The sequence below is a fragment of the Nomascus leucogenys genome, chromosome 4 (assembly GCF_006542625.1).
Source record: "Nomascus leucogenys isolate Asia chromosome 4, Asia_NLE_v1, whole genome shotgun sequence".
Taxonomy (NCBI): domain Eukaryota; kingdom Metazoa; phylum Chordata; class Mammalia; order Primates; family Hylobatidae; genus Nomascus; species Nomascus leucogenys.
In genome coordinates, this window is record NC_044384.1 from 139,608,081 (window position 1) to 139,628,698 (window position 20,618).

General features: G+C 48.7%; 1 protein-coding gene across 5 annotated transcripts; it reads right to left on the reverse strand.

The window, feature by feature from the left end:
- Positions 1-1,435: 1,435 nt before the first annotated feature.
- On the reverse strand, positions 1,436-18,744 carry NEIL2 (nei like DNA glycosylase 2). Of its 5 annotated transcripts, none has more exons than XM_003271439.4 (5): positions 18,584-18,744; positions 16,817-16,956; positions 8,427-8,779; positions 5,370-5,566; positions 1,436-2,812 (listed from the first exon to the last, which is right to left on the reverse strand). In XM_003271439.4, the coding sequence occupies exons 2-5, from the start codon at positions 16,952-16,954 to the stop codon at positions 2,502-2,504; spliced, it is 999 nt and encodes a 332-aa protein (XP_003271487.2). In that variant the 5' UTR covers positions 16,955-16,956; positions 18,584-18,744; the 3' UTR covers positions 1,436-2,501. The 5 variants fall into 5 exon arrangements, with proteins under 5 accessions (XP_003271487.2, XP_004088004.2, XP_030668234.1 ...); XM_004087956.3 differs by having other exon boundaries at positions 18,046-18,727; XM_030812374.1 differs by having other exon boundaries at positions 16,812-16,956; positions 18,046-18,727.
- Positions 18,745-20,618: the final 1,874 nt, after the last annotated feature.

The window sequence follows — 20,618 nt, forward strand, 5'->3', positions numbered from 1 at the left end:
CACCACACCAGGCTGATTTCTGTATTTTTGGTAGAGACGGGGTTTCACCATGTTGGCCAGGGTGGTCTCGAACTCCTGACCTCAGGTTATCCACCTGCCTTGCCTCCCAAAGTGCTGGGATTACAGGCACGAGCCACCACGCCCGGCTCACATTCTTTGATGTTACATATTTTACATATGTTCATATATACACACAAGTGGGTGAGTATGCTCTTCTCTTCTAAATACAAATAAATCCATTATTCAATATTTTCCCATCGTCTATTCTGGAATTGAGGTTTTATTCATTTTTTCTTAAATCTAGGACTTCGTGAAGGGAAAGTGAGGTTTTATAAGCTATTGTATGTTTTTTCAAGAGTGGGAGGAATGACCTTTGAGAAGTTGAAGATTTTCTCCCAAATTCCTTTGTAGCCTGTAACAGACTGAATTGTGTTCCCTTAAAATTCACATATAAAGCCCTAATCCCCAGTGTGATCTCGTTGGGGAACCGAGTCAGCCAGCCCTTGATCTTGGACTTCCCATAACAGTCTGCTGTTTGCGTCGCCTCCCCTATGGCACACTACGGCAGCTAGAGCTCACTCAGGTGTGGCTCTGGCCCTTGTTAACTGCGTGAGCTTACGCGAGGTCCTCAGCCTCTCTAGACTCTTTTGTTTTCTCATCTATAACTTAAGGACAACAAGGGTGAGTACCTATCTTCATGTGTTATTTTGTAGATCATGTGCAAGAAGTAAGCAAGTGGTGAGGACTGGGTGAGGGAGAGATGGCCCTCAACACAGGGAGAGCACCCCGTGCAGGAGGAGCCTTCAGTACAAGCGACTTGGTCTGCCATCAAGTGGCTCTCCGCACTATTGACAACTGTCAATCATTTAAGACAGAGGAGGCCGGGCACAGTGACTCATGCCTGTTATCCCAGCACTTTGGGAGGCCGAAGCAAGTGGATCACTTCAGGCCTGCAGTTCGAGACCAGGTGGGGCAACATGGTGAGTCTCCGTCTATACAAAAATACAAAAATTAGCCGGACATAGTGGTGCACACCTGTAGTCCCAGCTATTAGGGAGGCTGAGGTAGAAGGATCACCTGAGCCTGGGAGGTCGAGGCTGTAGTGAGCCATGGTCACACCACTGTACTCCAGCCTGGGCAAGAGTGAGACCCTGTCACAAAAAAAAAAAAAAAAAAAAAAAGAGGAGAATAAAGGAAAGCCAGAAACATCAGCCAGTGTTTTCAGCTTCACTCTCACAAATCTCTGTGCAGACATCATGGTGACAGAGGTCAAGTCCATCTCTGTTCACCTGGGGCAGAAGGGCAGGCGTGCACTCACCTCCTCTCACGGCTCCTTTTATGTAGATTCCTTAGCTAACCCAGTAAGCCCTGGAGGCCACCTCCATCAATAGTTGTGTATTTAAAGACCTTTTACTACCAAATAAAGATGACAACAGCAAGTAACAGTGAGCTTTATTTTCATGTCACCGCTCTAGCTTCATTCACCTGTTGCCAACAACCTGAGGGAGTTTCTCCACAGCCCTTGATTCCTGAATTGTTCAACATATCAACAGTCACCAACACATTGACTTAAGGAGTAAATAAGCAGCTTTTCTCTATAGACCACCCGGCACCCCAGGAAGGCGCAGCTCCCTGCTCCATCCCCGCCTCTTGGTGCCTGTGTCCAGCAGGAAGGACCTAGCAGGAGGCTGAATCCAAGCACTGCTCTCAGGCCAATCTATCCTAACCCCTGGATTCTCCAGGGGAACAAGATAAAAAAAAAATCCTGTTTTCCTGCTTTCCAAAATGGAGGGCCTTAACATCAACCAAAGTTACAAAACAAAAACAAAACACAGGAGCTGGCCGGGCGCAGTAGCTCACACCCGTGGTCCCAACACTTTAGGAGGCCAAGGTGGGAGGATTGCTTGAGTTGCAGGGGTTCAAGACCAGCCTGGCCAATATGGCAAGACCCTATCTCTACAAAAAGCAAACAAAAATCAGCCGGGCATCATAGCACATGCCTGTAGTCCCAGCTACTCTGGAGGCTGAGGTGAAGACTGCTTGAGCCTGGGACGGCAAGGCTGCAGTGAGCCAAGATCATGCCACTGCACCCTAGCCTGGGAGATAGAGCAAGACCCTGTCTCAAAACAAAAACCAAAAAAGAAACCCCACATCATCTGCAAAGCTATATTGGGAGCACAGCTATTTCCCATAGGCTTTCTTTTTCCTTGGCCCATTGCCTTCCGGGAAGTTTTCCCCTCACCCATCACCACGATTTTTCTCACCTTTCACTATCGTCCAATTCAATAGGATGAATTAACTCAACTAGAAAAGGACAAAAATAATCTAACCCTATGAAAACTCTGCCTTCAACATAACTCCAGGCAGATGAATATTATAATACTGGCACCTCTGACCCACACTATCCTCTGTACCCCGTCCCTGCCCACATCCTCCTTTCTGGACACTTAGACGTCAGGTTCCCCAAGGGGCAAGGTTCCATGAAGAGCACCACCAGTTCCTTAGGAGAACTGGCGCTGCTCTGGCTCCTCTGACAACTGGGGCTGGCACTGTGGGCACCACCAGGTGAGCCTCTGTAATCCATTTTGGGGCCCAAACGCCTCCTTCATGACCTGGTGGCCAGCAGGGCACTGTTCTTTCTGGTAAACCTGTGTGTGCTGCGGTTTGCCTTCGAACTTGCCCTGTAGCCAGGCTGTACTGAACTCCACCACGTGATCCACCAGGACCTCCCGACGCGAGGCACTCAGGACTGAACCAAGAGAAAGGGGATGGATCCCAGCTCTGTACAAGGCTTCATTCTTAATGATGTTCCCTGAAATAAAGTGGGGGAAGGTAAGGGAAGGAGAAAGGACACACGGCATGATGAAACCACCCACAAAGTTAACAAGGCAGAAATCAGCTCTTCCACGTCTTGTGGGACCCTGGGCGGGTCTGCGATCTCTGACTCCACTTCTCTGTCTGTAAAATGGAGTTGACAATTCCTACCTTTAAGGTTCCTGTGAAGACAAAATGAAACTCATGCACGGCCTGTCATGGCAAACAGGCTATCAAAAAGGGATCTGGCATCTGACTGCCTGTACTTGAATCCCAGCTCAAGCAGATCCTACCCACGTGACTCTGGCAAGCTCCTCAGCCTCAATTAGCTGCAGTTTCCTTATCTGTAAGGCAGGGACGGCTTACCTGGTTTTTGTGAGCAGTAAATGAGAACTCACCAAAAAACGCTGAGCACAGTGGCTGGTATGTAGAGTACTCAATAGATATTAACTGCTGTTATTATTTAAAATGTCGGCCTGGCGCATGCCTGTAATCCCAGCACTTTAGGAGGCAGAGGAGGGTGAATCACTTGACGCCAGGAGTTCAAGACCAGCCTGGACAACGTGGTGAAACCCCATCTCTACCAAAAATACACAACTTAGCCAGGCATGGTGGCACCTGCCTGTAATCGCAGCTACTCAGTGGCTGAGGTATAAGAATCGCTTGAACTTAGGAGGCAGAGCTTGCAGTAATCTGAGATTGTGCCAATGCACTCCAACCTGGGCAACAGAGCAAGACTCTGTCTCAAAATTTTTTTAAAAAAATTAAAAACAAAATGTCAAGCATAGCTAGGCACAGTGGCTCACGCCTGTAATCCCAGCACTTCGTGAGGCAGAGGCAGGAGGATCACTTGAGCCCACAAGTTCAAAGCAGCCTAGGCAACACAGTGAGACCTTGTCTCTACAAAAATTTTAAAAATTAGGGAGGCATAGTGTCATGCACCTGTAGTCTCAGCTACTCAGGAGGCTGAGGTGGGAGGATTGCTTGAGCCACGGAGGTTGAGGCTACAGTGGGTTGTGACTGTGCCACTGCACCCCGGCCTGAGTGACAGATAGAGACCCTGTGTCAAAAAATAAAATAAAATAAAACACCAGGCATAATGCTTGTTATGTAGAAAGTGTTTGGGGAGGTGTTATCTTACTATTTTTTTACTCCTGCCTCATTCTCTGTGAAGCCAGCCTCGATCCCTCCTTCCAGAATCAGTAACTCTCTTTGGAAAGTTCCAACCATACTCTTTCAGCTCCACCAGGCATTCATTGCAATCTTTAGTAACCCACAGTGGACTGAGTCCATGCTTGCTGGGCCATTAAACAATGATCCCCTTAAGGAGAGGTGGTGAGCATGACAGAGGTCAAGTGAGTGTCTGTGTCTGGAGTGAGCGGGTGAAAGAAAGTCCTGCTCTTTCCAAGAGGCTCATAGTCACACTCCTCATTACACACATCAGTCTCTCCAGAATTCGTTGACAGAATACCTGGATTCATGTCTCAGCTGCACCATTTACTAGCGATGTGTTCTCTGCTTCAGTTTCCTCATCTGAAGGAAGGGAAAACCACTACACAACATCCTATGGAACAGCAGTAAGGACAAAAACGTGTGCCTGGCACATCAGAGCTGCTTGGAAAACACTGGCTGTTATTAATTACTACTGTTACTGTTGTTAGCTCTTGTCCCATATAACCAAAAAGCCACTTCCAATGGCTCTTTGCTCCTGACAGCACAGGGACTCCCATGGTTCTAACATGAAAATGCAAGGCTAGTGCCTGGTGCACCATCTGGCCTCCTCCGACCTGCGTGAGGGGTGGTGAGCAGGCAGCAAAGCCAGATGTTGGATATGGAGGTGACTCTGTCACCACCAACCTGCCTGATTGCTTCAGCAGCCAATTTTGGGCACAATTATTCCCCTGCTGTGACTAATAAGAACGGCACGCTGTCATAGTCCCGCTAATTAGCTGTTATATATATTTTTGAAATTGTTCAGCTCTTCTCCCTACCCTGAAATGCTCAGTTTCACTGCTCACACCGCTGCAACAGAGAGAGGGAAACTGCTTCTTCACTCGTGTCTCGTAAGAACTCAGTGTAGACTGAGTCATCTCTGTGCTCTGGCCAGGGCAGGAAGCTCCATTCACCCAAAAGCAGCATCCCTTAGAACAGGCACTCACTCCTCTGTTAGCAGCCTGCACGACTTCAGTTCCTACAGACACAGGTCAGGCACCTCCTATGTGCAGGCGCTGCACTGTGCAGTGGAGGGTACAGAGGTGCCCGAGACACGACCCCGCCCTTTAGGAGGTGATGCTCCAATGCTGCTGGCAGAGGGCTCACAACTGATAACACAGTTAGGGTGTGGATTCTGAAGCTGAAAGTCAAGTTAAAAACTGCCTGATCTAATGCCCTCAGTCTAAAAACAAGGGAAGTAAAAGAAAGGAGATTAAGCAAGCGGCACCTCAAGACCAACAGCACTGGCACAACTAGGGTGGGCCTCAGGTCTTGTGACTCCCACAGGAGCGACTTTTCCATGAAGCAACTCTGTGGACTCACCCCTTTCCCATGAGTCATACCTAGCCCTGAGAAGTATCTCTGGTCCAGCAGTGTATAGCAGACAGGCTGAGCCTGGCCTAGAGCTTCTAAGGCTTGTCCTCGATGGAACTTCTCAGACAGGATATCACAGGTGGGTGTGACCACTGGGGAAGAGCTCCAAGACATCTGACAATTATAAAATGCCACGAAGCCACCACCACCAAAGTGCAGGACCAACCTGGGAAGAAAGAACAGGTCATACGGATACATCGTTACCACAATATAGTCAGAGCACACTCTGTGGTCAGATCATACACACATACAGACATCCCTGACTTACAATAGCTCACTTTTAATTTTTGATTTCATAATGGTACAAAATCAATGCACACTCAGTAAAAGCCATACTTTGAGTACCTGTAAAACCTTTATTTTCAGTACGGTATTCAATAAATTACATGAGATATTCAACATTTTATAAAACAAGCTTTATGTTAGATGATTTTGCCCAACTGTAGGCTAATGTAATTGTTCTGAGCACATATAACGGAGGTTAGGCTAAGCCCGGATGTTTGGTAGGCTAGGCATATTAAATGCGTTTTTGACTTATAATTTTTTTTTTTTTGAGATGGAGTTTCATTCTTGTTGCCCAGGCTGGAGTGCAGTGGCACTATCTTGGCTCACTGCAATCTCCGCCTCCTGGGTTCAAGCGATTCTCCTGCCTCAGCCTCCCGAGAAGCTGGGATTACAGGTGTATACCACCACACCTGGCTAATTTTTTGTACTTTTAGTAGAGATGGGGTTTCATCATGTTGGCCAGGCTGGTCTCGAACTCCTGAAGTCACGTGATCCACCTGCCTCGGCCTCGTAAAGTGCTGGGATTACAGGTGTGAGCCACCACACCCGACCTAGTATTTTCAATACTCCATATACCCTTCCCATATAGAAAGAATACATAAACCTAATTTTATTTATGTATTTATTTATTTGGAGATAGAGTCTCGCTCTGTTGCCCAGGCTGGAGTGTAGTGGCACAATCACAGCTCACTGCAGTCTCAACCTCCCTGGCTCAAACTACCCTCCCATTTCAGCATCCCAAGTAACTGGGACTACAGGTATGCACCACCATGCCCGGTCAATTTTATTTTTATTTTTTTGTAGTAACAGGGTCTTCACTATGTTGCCCAGACTGGTCTCTTACTTCTGGGCTCAAGTGATCTTCCTGTCTCAGTCTCCCAAAGTGCTGGGATTACAGACAGGAGTCACTATACCTGGTAAGCTAATATTATTTATTTCAAAGACCAACAAAGTAGATAAAACTCAGGGCAGCCTATTAAAGAAAAAAGGGACAAAGCAAAATAAATATAAAACATGTAAATGAGAACAGAGACATAACCAGGTAAAAAGAGATTTAAAAATAATGGCATGGTACACATTCACTCTATGGCAATATATCTGAAAAGCTAGGGGTAAGCCTACTTCGTGGAGGGCATTTCAATGCCTCCAGCTGGTGACTAATCCAGGACTCAGCAAAGGGCAGGCTCCTGATGATGACAGGTTTTCTGGGTGTTCTAAGAAAAGTTTCCTCATCCAAACATCTAAAAATGATCGTCTCTTCTTCTGGATTTTTTGGTGGGAATAAAATCCTGGAGCTGCAGTAGCCTCTCGCTGCTGGTCTAAGGACAAAACCAATGCGTGGAAAGTGCAAAGCCAGGAGACTCACAAGAACGTGAAGCCAGAACCTCGGAACTGCAGCCCCAAAGCCCATACTCCTTCTGAACTTCCAGTCATGTGAGCCCAAAACCTCCGGACCACAGAAGCTACTCCAAGTTATTTTTACAGCCCATAGCGTCCTATGGTACCTACATCATGGCTCAAGTAAACACTACAGTTCTAAACATTTTTACAAGTTATAAAACTTCAGAAAATAGAAGTCATGTGACTTTCTCTGCGGGCAGAAGGGGCCTTTTTTTAGTAAAAGGGGAAACCTACGAGCAACCAAGAAAAATACCCACCACTGATGATATAAAAATTTAAAATCCCGAAAGCCAAGAGGCAACATAAGCACAAAGGACAGAGGACAGACTTGAAACAATACCGGCAACAAATGTCACAAAAACAAACACACTTTCTGTCCAAAAGCTTCAATAAATTGATAAGAAGTACACAAACGACCTAACATTCATGAGATTTCAGCTCAGCTAGCACTTTCCTAAGGCCAGAAAAATGTACAGCCCTAAGAATGTGCATTCCCTCTGACCAGCAATTACTCCTCTGGGAATTGACAGTAAGGACACATCTTAAACCTAGATAGAGTCTTATGCACAACATGTTGATCTCAACATTCATAGATTATAAAAACTGGGGCCAAGCATGGTACCTCATGCCTGTAATCCCAGCACTTTGGGAGGCGGAGGTAGGGGGATCACTTGAGCCCAGGAGTTCCAGACCAGCCAGCCTGTCCAACATGGTGAAACCCCGTCTCTATTAAAAATACAAAAGTTAGCCGGTGTTGTGGCACGCGCCTGTAGTCCCAGCTCCTCGGGAGGCTGAGGCAGGAGAATTGCTTGAACCTGGGAGGCAGAGGTGGCAGTGAGGCGAGATTGTGCCACTGCACTCCAGCCTGGGCCAACAGAGCAAGACTCCGTCTCAAAACAAACCAAAAAAACTCATCAAGCTGAACACTTGAGATCTGCATTTTATTGTATGTTAATTATATCTCAATAAAAAATAAACACACAAACAATATACTTAAAACAAAACTGGGAAAATCTTGTCCCTAAACTCAAAGCACACTAGTCAGGAGACAGGCAATAAAATGTTCTTCAGGGACAGTCCACCCTCAAGTGCCACATTTGTTGGGAAAATTCTCCCCTTCTCCCAGCCACCTCTTGGTGCTTAACCCTCTCCTGCATGCAGACCACAGTCTACTTCCTATCACAGGTAGATACAGAGGTGGCCTCTCTCCCCAAGACAGCAGGGCCCTGGGGGGCAGACTGGATGTCCTCAGTGTGTCCCCACTGCTTAAATCCCAAACCCCACCAAGCAGGGCCCTATGACTATCAGAGCCCAAGAGAATCAGATGGCCACACCATTACCTTGGGGAAGGGTCCCTCCAGTCCCCCCTCTTGTTGGCTTTCTTGGCTCTGGAGAACTCGTTCACCCAAACGCTGCCAAACAAACCAAAGCTGACACACAGCCACCTCCCAGCATCTCCTGCAGGGGCGTCTCTCTCCAAATACTCAGAATCATCCTCGCCCTGGGGGCCAAGCTCTGCAGACTGTGAGGATCCATCAGGGGTCTTCTGCCCGCTGGGCTCCCCGACCTGCTTTGGGTCCGCGGCCCCTTCCTTCTGCGCTTCTTTTTGTGGAGGCTCTGGCGGTGGGCTGCTGCCAGGGGGCCCCATTGCTTCATCTGGATCAAACCTAAGGAATAATTTCTTTCCATGGACCTAGAAAAAATGAACAGAGATCTAAGCCTTACAGACCCAGAGAGGGGAACTGGGTAATGCAGATATTCAGCCTACTGCAAAGGTCTTCCTTCTCGCCCCTCCTGGGGGGCCTTCCCAAATGAAGCCTTTGGGCTCTGCCTTTTGCCCTTTTGCTCCAGTGGTGTGAACAGTTTGCATGTGGTTTTCAAAGTGACCGGGAGCAAGTAGACTTAGTTGGCAGTGAAACAGACCCATGCTAGACGGCAGGGCCACCCTGGAATACCTGAAAGGAATCGCTCCCAATTTTTTCACGCAGTAGCTAAGAAATGAACATAAGTTGTCATTCCTTCATTCCATTCGTAATACATTTTCTATGCCAGAAATAAGCAGCACGTGGGAATGCACACACATAGAGCAGCTAAAGACAACACTCTGTAAAACTGGGTACCCCTCGCTACCCCCTCCACCAGCATATTGGACTTGATAAGAAAACTGTAATGAATAAAAATTAGATACTGAAACAAAAATTGATCAATGAATCAAATCACCACCGTAAAATGTACATGGCAAAGGACCCACCTCATCTCAGTGAAAATGATTTCAGTAGAAGAAAATAAATATAAAAATGTGTGTTAAAGGATGTTCTGGCTGCTTTTCTTTTTTTTTTTTTTTTCAGATGGAGTCTTGCCTAGACTGGAGTGTAGTGGCACCATCTTGGCTCACTGCAGCCTCCATCTCCTGGGTTCAAGCGATTCTCTTGCCTCAGCTTCCCAAGTAGCTGGGACTATAGGTGCACACCACCACACCCAGCTAATTTTTGTATATTTAGTAGAGACCGGGTCTCACCACATGAGCAAGGCTGGTCTCGAACTCCTGACCTCAAGTGATCTGCCTGTCTTGGCCTCCCAAAGTGTTGGGATTCCAGGCATGAGCCACCACGCCCAGCTCTTGCTTTGAGTTTATTTTCATATTGCACCTCCTGATATGCAATATGTGTGCCTAGATTTCAGGATGAGTCAGTTCTACACAGCCTGAAATTCAGGCAGTCTTTCAAAGAGTATAAACCAAAATAGCTGGCATTAATACTGGAAATGCCTGTGTTACTTTTTTGACCACTACACGTCCGTGCTTAAAGATCACTGTTCTGATATGATCTTTAACTTGTTAATTAGTATACAAATTAATATTGAAGTTTTCTACCCAAAAAAGCATTACCTTTCGAAATAATCTCGGAATAGCTTATCTGTAAATCTGAGCACAGATTGTTATCTGCCACATATTAGAAATGGTTCAACTGCTCTACATAAAAAAAAAAAAAAAAAAAAAAAAAAAAAACCGAGCAAGGATTTAAGTGGGCATAATATAATTTGCTGCAGAGAATATTTCTTGGTGTAAATTCACCAATGTTGATATAATTCTGATGAAAATAACTGTCAAATGCCCACCATCAACAAAACATTTACTACGTCAAAAATGTCTAGGTCAGGATGTCCTCATACCCTCTCCAACTACAGCAATTTCTGCTGTCCCTCTTTAAGGTTCCTGTGACATTGTAGCCACTTCAATTTACTGATCATTAATTAAGCTTATTCAATGTGCCTGGCAGTGTGCTAGGCTCCAAGGGCAAACAGATGAGTAAGGCTCTGCAATGGTTTGAATGTGTTCCTCAAAAAGTATGTGTTGGAAACTTAATCCCCAATGGAACAGTGGTAAGAGATGGCAACTTTGAGATTAGGCCATAGAGCTCTGGCCTTCTTAATGGAATAATGCCAATTACAAATGACACGGCAAGATGCCAATGCCATGCCCTTGGACTTCCCAGGCTCCAGAACTGTGAGCTAAACAGACTTACATTGTTTATAAATTATGCAGTCTCAAATATTCTGTAATAGCAGCAAAATTAGATTATGACAATCTCCAATCTTCCCTTATCTATAACATGGGTGAACTGTGAGGACTTTATACTAAGTGAAATAAGCCAGTCAAAAAAACTCCAAATACTGTATAATTCCACTGATATGAGGTATCTGGGGAAGTAAAATTCATTGAGACAGAAAGTAGAAAGGTGATTGCCAGGGGCTGCAGGGAGGGAGGAAAGGGGGAGTTAGTGTTCAACAGGTACAGAGTTTCAGCTTGGGGAGATAAAAAAGTTCAGGCAAACTGTTAGACAACATGAATATACTTAACATGACTGAACTATATATTTTAAAATGGTTGAGATGGTAAACTTTCTTGTGTGCTTTTCATCACAATTTTTAAAAATTTTAAAAGGTGGTGGGGGTGGAAGGGGGACAACTATGAAAACAGATACTACAAGAGCATGGAGAAAAGCGTGGGTAGGCCAGGCACAGTGGCTCATGCCTGTAATCCCTGCACTTTGGGAGGCTGAGACGAGAGGATTGCTTGAGCCCAGGGGTTCGAGACGAGCCTGGGTAACAAAGTGAAACGTCCATCTGTACAAAAAAAAAAAGAAGTGTGGGTAGAAGCAGAGGCAGCACACGGAAGAAGAGTCTACATGATGAGGGCAAGCTGGCCGTTACCTGGGCTGCGCTTCACAAGAAGAATGGAGGGCAGAGGAGACAGGGTGTCCCCAGCTGAGGGGACATACCTGAAGGCAGAGGTGGAAACCCCACACTGGGACAGGGGCCCCTGGTCAGACACAGCAGCCAGGGCGTGTGCTGTTAGCACTACTCCCAACAAACCCGCTACAGGAACCAAAGAGCTCTAAACTCTCAGGACCAAGAGGAGCAGCAGACAGGAGATACAAAGTCCCCCCAGAAGATGAGAAACAGGCACAGGAAGGGTAACTGATGAAGCAGAGCAGCGACCCCTGCTGCAGCAGAGGGGTGCCCCAAGGAAGAGGGAACCCAAGGGAACCTACCCACCCTGACCCCAGGTGAACTGGAGACAGGGAGGCCCCAGGTGCTGTGGCAAGAGGTTAAAAATGGAAGGATTGGTCCTCATACACTGCTGGTGGGACGATAACATGGTGCAGCTGCCTTGGAAAACACTACAGAAGACACTAAAAAAGTTAAACATACTATATGGTCCAGCAATTCCACTCCTAGGAATACTGTCAAGAGAAATGGAAACATACGTCTACACCAATACTTGCACAAGAATGCCCACAGCAGGATTATCCATAGAAGTCAAAGAGTTGAAACAATCCGAATGTCCATCAACTGATGACTGGACATCACTGATCATAAAACGTGTGATATGGTTTGGCTGTGTCCCAACCCAAATCTCATCTTGAATTTCAGCTCCCATAATTCCCATGTGTTGTCGGGGGGACCCGGTGGGAGGTAAATGAATCATGGGGGTGGGTTTTTTCCCATGCTGTTCCCATGATAGTAAGTCTCACGAGATCTGATGGTTTCATAAAGGGCAGTTCCCCCGCACATGCTCTTTCTTGCCTGCTGCCATGTAAGACATGCCTTTGCTTCTCCTTTGCCTTCCACCATGATTATGAGGACTCCCCAGACATGTGGAACTGTGAGTCCATTAAACCTCTTGCCTTTATAAATTACCAAGTCTTGGTTATGTCTTTATCAGCAGCATGAGAATAGACTAATACTATAAACTGGTACTGGGAGGGGGGCAGTGCTGTAAAGACACCTAAAAATGTGGAAGCAACTTTGGAACTGGGTAACAGGCAGAGGATGGAACAGTCTGGAGGGCTCAGAAGAAGACAGGAAAATGTGGGAAAGTTTGGAACTTCCTAGATACTTGTTGAATGGCTTTGATCAAAATGCTGATAGTGATATGGACAATAAGGTACAGGCTGAGGTGGTCTCAGATGGAGATGAGGAACTTGTTGGGAAGTAGAATAAAGGTGATTCTTGCTATGCTAAGAGACTGGCGGCATTTTGCCCCTGCCCTAGAGATCTATGGAAATTTGAATTTGAAAGACATGATTATGGTATCTGGTGAAAGCAATTTCTAAGTGGCAAAGCATTCAAGAGGAAGCAGAGCACAAAAGTTTGAAAAATTTGCAGCCTGACAATGCAGTAGAAAATAAAAACCCATTTTCTGGGAGAAATTCAAGCTGGCTGCAGAAATTTGCATAAGTAACTAGGAGTCAAATGCTAATCACCAAGCCAATAAGGAAAATGTCTCCAGAGCATGTTAGAGACCTTCACAGCAGCCCCTCCCATCACAGGTCCAGACACCTAGAAGGAAAAAATGGTTTCCTGGGCCAGGTCCAGGGCCCCCTCTGCTGTGTGCAGCCTAGGGACTTGGTGCCCTGTGTCCTAGCCCCTCCAGCCATGGCTAAAAAGGGCCAATGTACAACCCAGGCTGCTGCTTCAGAGGGTACAAGCCCCAAGCCTTGGCGGTTTACATGTGGTGTTGAGCCTGCGGGTGCACAGAAGTTAAGAATGGAGGTTTGGAAACCTCCACCTAGATTTCTGAGGATGTATGGAAACAATGGGATGTCTGGGCAGAGGTGTGCTGCAGGGGCAGAGCCCTCACTGAGAACCTCTGCTAGGGCAGTGCAGAAGGAAAATATGGGGTTACAGCCCCAGGGCAGAGTTCCCACTGGGGCACTGCCTAGTACAGCTGTGAGAAGAGGGCCACTGTCCTCCAGACCCCAGAACGGCAGATCCACTGACAGCTTGCACACTGCCCTGGAAAACCCACAGACACTCAATACCAGCCTGTGAAAGCAGCCAGGATGAGGGACTGTACTCTACAAAGCCACAGAGGCAGAGCTGCCCAAGGCGTGAGAAGTCTACCTCTTGCGTCAGCATGCCCTGGATGAGAGAAGTGGAGTCAAAGATCATTTTGGAGCTTTAAGATTTGACTGCTTCGCAGGATTTCACACTTGCATGGGGCCTGTACCCCTTCGTTTTGGCTATTTTCTCCCATTTGAAACAGGTGTATTTACCCAATGCCTGTACCCCCATTTATCTAGGAAGTAACTAGCTTGCTTTTGATTTTACAGGCTCATAGGTGGAAGGAACTTGCCTTGTCTCAGATGAGACTTTGGACTGTGGCCTTTTAAGTTAATGCTGAAATGAATTAAGAATTTTGGGGACTGTTGGGAAGGCATGATTGGTTTTGAAATGTGAGGACATGTGCTTTGGAAGGGCCTGGGGGTGGAATAATATGGTTTGGCTGTGTCCCCAAATGTCATTATAACTCCCATGATTCCCATGTGTTATGGGACAGACCCGGTGGGAGGTACCCAGTGGGAGGTAACTGAATCATGGGGGCTGTTCTCGTGATAGTAAGTAAGTCTCAAGAGATCCGATGGTTTTTGTTGTTGTTGTTGTTGTTTTTGAGGTGCAGTCTCGCTCTGTTGCCGAGGCTGGAGTGCAGTGGTGCAATCTCAGCTCACTGCAACCTCTGTCTCCTGGGTTCAGGCAATTCTCCTGCCTCAGCCTCCCAAGTAGCTGGGATTAAAGGCACCCGCCACCATGCCCAGCTAATTTGTGCATCTTTAGTAGAGATGCGGTTTCAACATGTTGGCCAGGCTGGTCTCAAACTCCTGACCTAAGGCGACCTGCCCACCTCTGCCTCCCAAAGTGCTGGGATTACAGGCATCAGCCACTGCACCTGGCCTGATGGTTTTGTAAATGGTAATTCCCCTGCACAAGCTCTCTTGCCTTCCACCATGTAGGATGTGCCTTTGTTCCCCCTTCGCCTACTGCCATAATTGCGAGGCCTCCCCAGCCATGCAGAACTGTGAGTCCACGAAACCTCTTTCCTTAATAAATTACCCAGTCTTGGAAGAGGAGAGTGGAAGGAGCTTGGTTTCCAATGTTGCTCCGACACCACCCTAGACTGTTCCATTACTGGAGCGGGGGAAAACCCTGAGCTGGAGTAGCCATTTTTCTGAGTCTGTTATGAGTAATCCAACATAACTCCTATACAGAAAATGACAAGGAAAGGATGTGCCACACAAACAGATGGCACAGAGTGGAGCCAAGCTCTCTCCTGCCTCATCAACTCACCCTGCTCACTCCACCTCCATCGGCCCGCCTGTAACTGCTTCTGAAGCCTGAAATGCCCTTTCCTCCCTCTTCAGTCCACTGAAATCCTCCAGCCTTCAAGGCCCAACTCAAGTCCTACCTCCTGTGCATCTTCTCCAGGCCACTGGGACCTCTTCCTGTCAGGGCCATTACCTGGGCATTCATCATGTGCTCTGCCCTCCCCGTTTAGCGTAGCTTAATAGTGTGGCCTGTGTTGATACAACCCCTATGTTCTCAATTCAATTCTAAGTTCCTAGGGTCAGGGACTCACCGACAGGGAGAACCAGGGAAGGGTGCTGCCAGGCAGCCCCCAAGGTTTCCTGCAACCTTAGGTTCCCTGCAACGTGGGTTGCTGCTTGGTTTACGGGGAAAGCAGCTCCCAGCCCCATCTACAGGTTCCTTCACGGCACCTCCATCTGCCCACCCATCCACTTGGGAAATATTCTCTTACAGCCAGCTCTGTGGCAGACACCCTGGTAAGTGCTGGGGATCCAGAGACAAGAGACATAATCCTGCCCCTGAAACCTCACAGGACGGTGTGTACAAGGAGGCCACAGTCCTGGAGGCCATGGGGCCCTGTGCTCTCACCTGTTCCTTGCCAGCCACCTGAGCTTAGGCTAAGTACTCCCTTCTCCAAGCCTCAGTCTCCAAAGGAATCAACTATGGGTAAAGGGCTACAGGATCTCTTCCAGTTCTAACTAAGAACGGTTTTAAAACCTATGTGTGTCTGTGTGTTGCGGGGGTGGGGGGTGAGGGCAAGATGGAAGAAAGGGAACTGGTACTTATGGAGTGCCCGTTATGTGCCAGGCATAAAGTCTACTTAAAACAACAATTTTAAGAGGTCAATGGCTTATCTCCATTCTACAATAGAAGAAAGAGCTATGAGATGAACATACTTACGAGCACAATGCTAAGCAGCAGCAGAGCGCGTGAGTTCATCTGCAGGCACCACCCGTGCTTCCTATGTGCCGGCGCCCAGCTAAGTGCTAGGGGCACAATACTGGTGAGGAGCAGCCCCTGCCCTCCGCATCTGTCCTCTCCCCTCAACAAGCAGAACAACTCAGTAAAAAGGGAAGAAGAACAGGAGGAAGTACACGATGTCCTGGAAGCACAGAGATGGAGTCTCCTTCCCACCTAAAGCAGGCAGGGCAGGCTTCTCTGAGGATGCAATGGCCAAGCGGAAGCTGGAAGACCAGGAATTACCATTATAAATTAAGGGGACAGGGGGAGAGTTGGGAGAAAAAGGAAGAAGTGCTTGAGCAGGGCGCAGCAGGTCAAAACCACGGACAGAAAGACTAAGAAGAGCCACAGGCAGTTCCTTCGATCAGAAGACAGGTTTGGGGCAGGATAAGAAGGCTAGAGAGGGAGGCAGGGGACAGAAAACAGGGAGCCCCGTGAGCCCCTGGAAGGATGAGCTGGTTTGAACCTAGATCTGAAGGTTCTGTTCTTTTTTTTTTTTTTTTTGAGACAGAGTCTCACTCTGTCACCCAGGCTAGAGTGCAGTAGCACAATCTCAGCTCACTACAATCTCGGCCTCCCGGATTCAAGCAATTCTCCTGCCTCAGCCTCCTGAGTAGCTGGGATTACAGGCGCCCACCACCACGCCCAGCCAATTTTTGTATATTTTTAGTAGAAACGGGGTTTCACCATGTTAGCCAGGCTGGTCTTGAACTCCTGACCTAGTGATCCGCCCGCCTCGGCCTCCCAAAGTGTTGGGATTACAGGTGCGAACCACCGTGCCCAGCTGGTTCTGCTCTTTCCTTAATTCTCCACTGGCTCAGGGGAATGGAACACAGTTCCCAGCCAAACGTGCCCATCAGCTGTGGCCAGAGAGAACAGAAGCACTCCAGACCCTCTGAATCGGGGTCTCCAGCTCATCCACACATGTTCTTTACAGTTCTACAGTCCACAGCGATATCTACTTCTGGCTGAGAAACGTGAGACTGAAAGACGGAGCTGCATGGAGTCCGAGCTTGGTGGTTCTGGACTCAGGGAAGTGACACCCTGAGACATATGGGGATAGATCCTAGGGGAGGCGCAGGATGTGCGACAGAGCCAGCCCTTCACAGGAGGATTGCCTCACCTGGGTGTCCTGGAGCCACAGAGACTGCAGGCTGGCGGGCTGTAGCTTCTTACTGCTGCCCCCTGTCTTGACCACCTGCTGACCCACAAAGGGGGAGACCAAACGGTGAAATTTCCTCACCAACGGCCCTTCTGGCATCCCTGTGGGCAGAAACGGGCAAAAGAGGCCACGGACTTAGCTCATTTATCTCTAGCATCTTTAACAGGTGCCAAGCATCCTCCACGCCGCCATTTTTGCTGCCAACTAACTTTAAGAGCAAATATGGCCAAAAAGGGAGTGTGGCTGGGAGGGGGGACAGATCATAGAGAAGAGCAGCTGTGGCAGCGTGTGGCAAACTTAGCAAGAAAGGCAGCCCCTCTTACCCTTCTTCATGCAGCAAACACTTATTAAGCACGAACAGTGTGCTAGGCAGCACATCATGGGTACCATCCACTTTATTCCTGAGCGGCATCTGACACACCAGGAGCTGGCCCTTGTTGCTTTTTGCCTGGACTGTGAGCCTCTAACACCTCCTGACTTTGTCTGCCCCTCTCCTCCCGCTCTCAAAAAACAGCCATTCCGACCCACCGCTGCCGACTTATTGAAGGGACCAGATGCCGCCCTCCAGGACCGCCGACCACTCGCATGGGGGAGGTGTGCATGAGACGACCAATACGCGGACAGAGCTCAGAATCATGAGACCCTCAGCCACTTAGTTAAGCCCAGCTTAACTACAGACGGTTATCTCTGATCACCGAGAAACAACCGTGGTTCTGTTTTAATAACCACGCAGGGCTCCCAGGGCCTCCTCTACTCTCCCTGCCCCAATCATCCCAGTCCACTGAGAGCCGCCTACATGAGGCAGTCTGAGTGGTCTACACCCGGGCTGCTCGGGCAGAGGAGACCCCCAGCCTCACCCAGGGCAGCTGCCTAACTACCTGTTCCTGCACCAGCCTCTCTATGAGTTATGATGAAAATCGAAAAGGAGTAGATATCGGGCACATGGTAGCCATTATATTTCAGTGATTCTAAAAAACATTTTAGAATATTTTTAAAATCTCAGGGGGATGGCTCATAATCTCAGCATTCTCATAGTTTCGGCAGCAGCACATTCAATAACGTGCATCTTACACTCGCTGGTGCCGCTTCGCTGAGATGCACTATTTCCCCTCATCAGGCTTTCGAGACACTCTACAGGGAATCCTGTCAAAACCGCCAGGCTGGAAGGAGACGTGTCAAACGCTGCTGACCTTAACCAGTTGGAAGCCTGATCCTCTTCTACGGGAAAGCTTCTGGAAAAGCCTTCATCTGAAATGCACCAAGTCCTTAAAATCTCTGGACACGTGGGCGTTTCCTTTAGGGACTTTTATGGAGATGGACAGGTGGGAAGCAAGCCGCCTCTGCAACAGCCTTGAAAGATGAGACGCAGAAGGGACTTCGAAGAATAGATGAGGATGCTGCGCCCACCCTCGGGCCCTCCCTGCCCGGGGACTACCGAGGAGCTCCAGGCTGGCGCTGCGTCAGCCAGGGAAGGGGAGGGGCGTCTCCGCCGTTCTCTTCCGAGCGCCCGAGGGGGGTCTAAGACCACTGCTTTCCCAACTCTGCCTCGGGGTGTGGGGAGAGGGGCGCAGACGCGGGTCTGAGGGTCACTGGGGGCCTCCAAGCGTGGGCAGCACCTCCACAGGCGGCTGAGACGGAGGAGGGCCCCGCGCCCGCCGTCCCTTCCTGTCCCCTCCCGACTTCTCCGCCAGGCCGCGGATCTACAGGAGGGTGGACGGCTGCACTCACCGGCTCCGGGTGGGTGGTACTTCGGCCCGACTCAGCACGTAGTGCTGCGTAGCCCCCACAGCCGCTCCAGCTAGGGGCGGAGATTACCCGGCGCCGGGGCCCAGGCGGCCTCCGTCCCCTTAGGGGACGCCCATGTAGGTGGAGGTTGTGGGGCTCCTCCCTCAAGTGGGCGGGGGCTTCGGCCTGGAGGCGATGGCGGGGCGTGCAGCTGCGCCCGGGGTTGCGCGCAGGCGCGGGGCTCATCCCCTGGAAAGGGGGTCGAGGCTGCTCTTCTGCGGGTGGGCCTGGGGTTCCGTCCCGGGGGTCGCTGGAGGCAGGACTGCATTAGATAGAGGGGCGGCAGTGAAAGCAGGGGTGGAAGAACGGTGCAGGCTGGGACTAACATTGGAGAGACGCTCTTGGAACTTTTTTTTTTTTTTTTTTTGGGGGAGACAGCCTTGCTGCGTCGCCCAGGCTGGAGTGCAATGGCGCGATCTCGGCTCACTGCAACCTCCGCCTCCTGGGCTTAAGCGATTCTCCTGCCTCAGCCTCCCGAGTAGCTGCGATTACTGGCGCCCGGCTAATTTTTATATTTTTAGTAGAGACCGGGTTTCACCATGTTGGCCAGGCTGGTCTTGAACTCCTGATCTCAGGGGAGCCGCGCTCCTCGGCCTCCCAAAGTGCTGGGATTACAGGCGTGAGCCACCGCATCTGGCCCTTTTGGAACATCTCTTGTCTCAAGGAGACAGTTATGGGGGAAAGTCAATGGGTGTGTGAATGGGACAGCCTGGGTGTTCCCACAATGGCAAGCCTTTCTGTGGGTTCTGCTTGGCCTCCGAGCCTAATGAAGTCGGGTGCAAAGGAAACAGGTGGTCAAGACTCATGAAATGTTGAACGGGTGGGATTTTTTTGCTTTCTGTTGTTTGAATTTTATTACTTGAATTTTTACTATAAGATATTTTGCTTAAAATATTTTGTATTAAATTTTTTATTTCAAAGAATAAAAGAGATAAAACAATAGGCTGTTTAAAGATACATATGTTTTCTTGTCTTTAGTTCTCGAAGGAGGATGGGGAGCCAGCGCTTCCCAGAAAGTTGGGAGGAAAGTCTGGGGAACTCCCCCGCAGGTGGAGGAAATAGGCTGGGGTGAAGTCACCATGGACCCTAGCTGACGGGGCCCTGGGGAAGGGCTTGGTCAGCACAGGGAAACAAGCCCAGCCCACCGGAGACGTGGTTGTGTCCTACTGATTGAGAGGGAGGGTACAAGTGGCCTTCCCACAGTGGTCACCTACTGAACAGGCTAGGGCAGGAGGTGAGGAGAGGGAGGCCTAGGGTATAGGGTCCTCATCTAGAAAGGCATCTGAGGCAGAGGGGATGAGGTTGGAGGGCATGGGGTTTGCAGGAGGCATCCGTTGAAGAGCCTCTGGTCCCCATCTTTCTATATCTGGCCTTTTCTGGAGAATAACGACACCCCCATCCCCAGGATGCCCCTGCTATAGGATCAGGCTCACCACATTGGTAGCTTCTGGGCCCCCCAGCTTCCCTTTCTGTAGACTGGCTGAGCCAGGAGGGAAGCCATAGCCACAATCCTCACCTTACCTGGTGGAATGAATACCTGGTGCCTAAAAGGGTTCTTCTGAGGCTAAGGGGCTATGCAACTGAAAATCACATTGTTCACAGCTTGGCTCTGTCATTGATTGTTATTGTTTATTGAGCACGTACTATGTGCAAAACACTGTTGTGAGCTCTTTGCATATATTGCTTCATTATTAGTTGTGGGGATACCAGCAAGTCACAGTATCTCTGACTTCATTAAATGGGATATCTATTAAATGGTATTATAGAAATATTACAAAGCCACACTTCTCAAACTTCAACGTACCTATGAATCCCCTGGGAAACTTGTTTAAATGCAGATGCTAAGATTTATACCAGAGCCCAAGATGTTGCCTTTCCAGCAAGCTGCTGGGTGATGCTGATGCTGTTGGTCTGGGGGCCACTTTTTTTTTTTTTTTTTTTTTCTGTGACAGAGGTTCACTGTTGTTGCCCAGGCTGG